The sequence below is a fragment of the Acanthisitta chloris genome, unplaced genomic scaffold, assembly GCF_000695815.1.
Source record: "Acanthisitta chloris isolate BGI_N310 unplaced genomic scaffold, ASM69581v1 scaffold23621, whole genome shotgun sequence".
NCBI classification, from domain to species: Eukaryota; Metazoa; Chordata; class Aves; order Passeriformes; family Acanthisittidae; genus Acanthisitta; species Acanthisitta chloris.
Window position 1 is genome coordinate 1 of NW_008655741.1, and position 5,096 is coordinate 5,096.

At 58.4% G+C, this 5,096-nt stretch overlaps 1 protein-coding gene across 1 annotated transcript; it reads right to left on the bottom strand.

Moving 5' to 3' along the window:
* Positions 1 to 3,126: 3,126 nt before the first annotated feature.
* B4GALT7 (xylosylprotein beta 1,4-galactosyltransferase, polypeptide 7) lies at positions 3,127 to 5,085 on the bottom strand (the record flags this gene model as incomplete). Its single annotated transcript, XM_009084055.1, has 5 exons — positions 3,127 to 3,457; positions 3,615 to 3,719; positions 3,887 to 3,970; positions 4,218 to 4,443; positions 4,895 to 5,085. Coding segments are annotated over 5 exons (762 nt in total), but the record flags the coding sequence as incomplete, so codon positions are not given.
* Positions 5,086 to 5,096: the final 11 nt, after the last annotated feature.

The following is a 5,096-nucleotide window of genomic DNA, read 5'->3' on the forward strand; positions in this document are numbered from 1 at the left end:
ACTCGGAACGGCGGCGCTGCGTCCCCTAAACGGGGGACCCTTCCCAAACGGTGCCATTTCCCCATTCTGCTTGCACCAGGAATATGTCTGTGATGTCCTGGCCTTCTGCCTGGGGCTCAGCCATCCCCCCCCATCCCGCGGCGCTCAGACCGGGCAGGTTGCAGTGATGCTGGGCTGACTGCAATGGGTGCTGGTCACAGCCGCACCCCTCCCTGTCTGCCTCGCTTCCTGCTCCACCGAGGGCTGCATTCCCCAAGCACATCGCCCTGGGATAGCAGCTCCCCGCGGCTCAGCCCTGCCCGGGACACCCCATGCCTCCTTCTCTGGGCAGAGATGCTCCTGCATCCCATCATCTTTTACCCCCACTCCCCTCTCTCTGCTCACTTCATCCCCCCAGTCCTCCCCACCATGATACTACAGCAATTTCACGCATCCATCAGCAAACAGCTCCGGAACCATCCGGTTTAAAACAACCCGGCAATAAAAGCCGCTGATTGCGGCAGCCCCCGCACAGCCTCCTGACAGCAATTTGGCCCCCAGAAGGGGCTCGCAGAGGGGCAGGGCTGGGACTCCAGGGGTCCTCTCTGCTCCTGAGCGTTCTGACTCCCTCCTCGGGGTTACTGAGAGCATGAGAACGCTGGGAGGGCTCCGGCTCGGCTCTGCAGGGCACCTGAGACAGCAGGCAGGGTGTTATCCATCTGCAGGAAGGCGATGGGGAAAAACCTCATCCCCTCCTGCTGGGCCATTGCTGCTAGCGAAGTGCGTGGGGGGAGCCGAGCCCAGCGACCTCCGAGGCACACTGAGGGCTATAAAAGGAAGTCAGGTCTCCAGCACAGCGCCTCTTCCACAAAAGCAAACCGGAGGATGAGGGGGCTGCGAGCAGAGCTGAGAAATAGCTGCCAGGCAGCAGGAGAGGAGCCTGTAGAGCTGAGCCAAGTGCGAGGTGCACATATGCTCTCTGTTTCTGCACAGCTACGTCTTCATGGAACCTGCCCGAAATTGTGTCGTCTATTTTGAACGGCACAGAGAAACACTTTGATCTGTCTCCACCAGCCCTGGCCACGGCTCAGGCACCAGCAAGTGGTTGGCATACAGGTGGCCGATCCCAGAACCCATGCCATGGATGGAGAGACAGGAGTGGAGCTGCTGGGCTGACAGTTCCCTTGGGCTGACCATGGCGAGGGACATGGCTGGTCCTGGGAACACCTCTGGAGCAGTGCACTGGGTGTCCAAGCTGACCAGCAATCTTCATGCCAGATACCAGCCCTGCTTTGGGATTGCCAGGCCATTGGGAGCTCCTGGACACCACAATTCCACATCACCCTGAGGCTGGGCCTGCCCCTTGCATGGTGCAAAGCAGCACAGCCTGACCCTCACCGCCCTGCACTGTCACCTTGACCCCTGCCTCAGTTGCAGCTCCCTCACACCCCATCCAAGGGCTCCACACTCCTCACCAGCTCGAGAGCAGCAAAAGAGAGCAGATGGCACCAGATCTCTCCACGCACCCCATCCCACAGCCCCTACTCAGTACACGACCCCCACACTTGGCTCCGATGCTTTTGCCTCCCTCATCCCAGCACTCCTCCCCGGAGCTGCTTGTCTTCCCGGGATGGGAACAGCTTCTGTCTAGGCACGCAAAGCAACTGCTCCAGGAAGTACTAGGCAGGGGACAAGGACAGAAGGGGCCAGGAAACGCAGAGGGCCTGGTGCCAGTGCTGGTGATGGGGCTGAACAGAGGGGTACTGGCTGTTCAACTGGGTCTGCCCAGCTCGAGGAGGCAGCAGCACCCAAAACGTGTGCCAAGACCCCAGAGCACGGTGCAGTTTCACACATGGCACCATCTGTGAGCAAGTCCAAGCACCTTCCTCTCTGCTCCATCCACCCAGCTCATGGCCAGGCCAGGCTGGTGATGGAGGAGAGGAGCCCAGTGCTGCCAGGGGTCTCCCTTGAGAGTTGTCAGGCATTTCTGCCACCCTTGGCAGATCAGGGTGAGAGGTCACAGTGCTTGTTTGCTCCCAGCATGAGCAGGCACAGACCAGGCACTGCTCCCACCCGGGTCTCAACAGCTTTGCCCTGAGGGCATACAGCCTCCTGACCCTTCTGCTCAGCTCTATACATCTCACTTCCCAGCAAAAGCTGCTGGTGTGGGTGATTTCTAGCAAACCCTAACAACTGGCAGGCTTTAACTGTCCTTTCTCACCCACTGGGAGCTTCCCAGTTTCCCCACCCAGGTCCTTGTCCTGCCACAACATGGGAGAAACTGCTCTGGTGGCAAGAAAGGGCTGGGTGGCTGGAGTGAGCAGGTGGGGTCTGCAGCCTGGACCCCCCACAGCCTTGCCCCTCCCTCATCAATCCAACCGCCTCTCTTCCCACCTCGGACAGGAGTGTCCCAGCTCCTGCCTCACCCAGGGCAGCTCTCGTTACTCTCAACTCAGGCAGGTTAGGGGTGACCATCCCAATTCCCACACTTCACCCACACCATCACCCCAGTTCCACCAGCACTGCAGTGAGCCTCACAGCAAATCCTTCCCAGGACAGGGAATACAGTGGTAGAGAATCCCAGTTCCCTTCCCCTCAGCACTTCTGGGGACACATCAGGTTCTCTAAGCCCCCCAAAAAGGCTGAGGCAGGACATGCCATGGAAGGCAGGCAAGGAAAGGAGCAACTCAGCCAGAACTCCTCTCCTCACTCCACAGAGATGTCCTGGCCTACAATGCTGACATCCCGCAGCACTGTGGATTCTGGGGGTCAGGGCTTGGCTCAACCACTTCCTGCAGTGAAGTGATCATAGCACAGCCCTGAGAGCTGGAACAGGCACCATTTCACTCAGAGCCCATTTCAGACTGGCTTGGCCTCCGAATCAGAGCAGTTCACAGCTCACCTGTCACACAGAGCACAGCTGGGGCCAAGCCAGGACAGTGAGCTGAAGCCAGGAAGGTGAAGGGAGCAGGAAAATGGAGCAGTGCAGCACAGCCCCAGGGCATTCACAACTCACAGGTGTCCTGAAAGTTCTTTATTGTCCTCTGAGCTGGGTGACAGCTCAGCCATGTCCAGAGCAGGAAAACCACCTCCTGCGCCTGCCCTGGGAGGCAGCACCAGCTACTGCAGCGACGCCACTGAGTGTCACTCTCAGCCTCTTCTGTTGGCCCCAGCAACATCCAGTTCTCTTCAGTTCCTCTGTGTCTCTCCAGCACTGCCATGCTCATCCACTGCAAAAATCCTGCCTGTTCCAAGCAGCTCTGCAGCAGCTCTGGAGTCTTGGCACCAGCACAGCAAACACGACTGGCACACAGGGACAGGCTCAGCCAAACGTGCACCAAGGGGTCTCGTTTGTGTCACAGTCCAGCAAGATATTAAGGACGGTGCAAGGGGCTCCTGCCACACTCAGGTCTGTCCGTGACTCGATTCGGTACCTCACGTTGTTCAGACCTCCCTCTCGATCCACCTTAAACTGCTCCTGAGGAGGAGAAAGACTGTTCAGCCCACGCTGGAAGGGGGAAGCACACAATGCCTGGAGAGGGAGTGCAGAGCTGGCAGGGACACAAGCAAGGAGGGCTCAGAGCACGTGGTGACAACCCAAATCTCTCGTGGTTCCCTTTGACCAGAGGTCTCACCTGCTTCTGCGCAGCAATGCGCTTCTGGTCTCTCTTCCTCCAGGCTGGGTCATGTAGGTGTTGGAACGTCTCATACCCCGTCGTGATTCCAGAGGGACGGCGAACCTGGGAGAAGAGCAAAGTTTCTGGAAAACTACTGGAAAACTCCTGTGCCTGCTACTGGAATAGGCTGCCTTCTCCAGGGCCCTGACCTGGCCATCCACAGCCAGGAACCAGGTGGAGAGAGAAGAAAAAGGGCAATTTCAATGCAGGATGGCAGGGAGACCCCTCACCTGGAGACCAGCTCCTTTGATACGGCGATAAAACTCGTCGTCCTCCCGTCCCCAGCCCCAGAAGCGGTTGGACATGCCGTTGCACTGGAATAAGAGCAGCACCCTACCAGCCAAGGTCTTGCACAGCTCCATGGCCACAGAGGAGCAGACACCAGCACCACAAGCCCTGAGCATCAGCACAGCCTGTCCTCTCCTGCCCCCCACCAGCTCAGCCCACAGGCTGTCCCCAAACCACTGTGACTCCTCTCCCTTCTTCCCAAGCATGTGGCACAAAACTGCTCACCACAATGTCATAGCCCCTGCCCCAATCCACCCAGGACACCCCACTCACCAGCTCATAGTGCTGCTTGGTGAGCAGCAGGATGCCACCCACATAGGTCTTGTAGTGGTAGAGCGGGTGCAGCTCTGGGGATGCCACGTGGAAGGGCCCAGCCTCCGGGAAGCTGTAGTCCAGGTGCTCGTTGAGGGGCAGGAGATCCACGTCATGCATGGCAATGTAGTCGGTGTCGTTGCCGCTCTCCAGGAAGCCCACATTGATCAGGGACGCCCTGTTAAACCTGCCAGGGGACTGGGGACTCTCAGTGCCAGGCACAGCAGGCACTGTCCCTCCACTACACCCGGTGCTTCATATCCAACTGATCCCCAAACAGGGACACACACAAACACAGCATTCCCTGTCCTGAAACTGCAACTCTGCTTCTCCCTGCACAGCAAGCAGGGAGTAAATGACAGCATTTCCAAACACCTCAAGGTCTTTCTCTGAATTTCAGAGTCCCCAGATGTTTGCTGCTGCAGACTTGTGACACTGAGCAGAAAGCCCAAATACCTGGGGGTAGAGGATTCTGTGATACTTGCTAAGGAAGAGGAAAGCAAATTTGCACTTTATCACTCTTGTTCTGCCTTAGACACCTTGCTGACCTGGATCTATGATTCTCCACCACACCCTCCCAACACTCACAGAATGGACAAAGGTTCGGGAAGGGCTCCCTCGGCAAAGGGAGACACTACCTGAAATGATCCACCTGGTTGAGGATGAAGATGTGGTGGCGGATCCTCTTCTTGCTGAGGAAGCCATGCATGTAGGGCACGAAGGCCAGCAGCTCCTCGAAGCGCTCACGGAAGGGCACGAGCAGTGCCAGGCGGTGCGGACCCCACGACGGCTCATCCTCGGCAGGCTGCAGCGGGGCTGGGGGCGGGCAGGGCTGGCGGG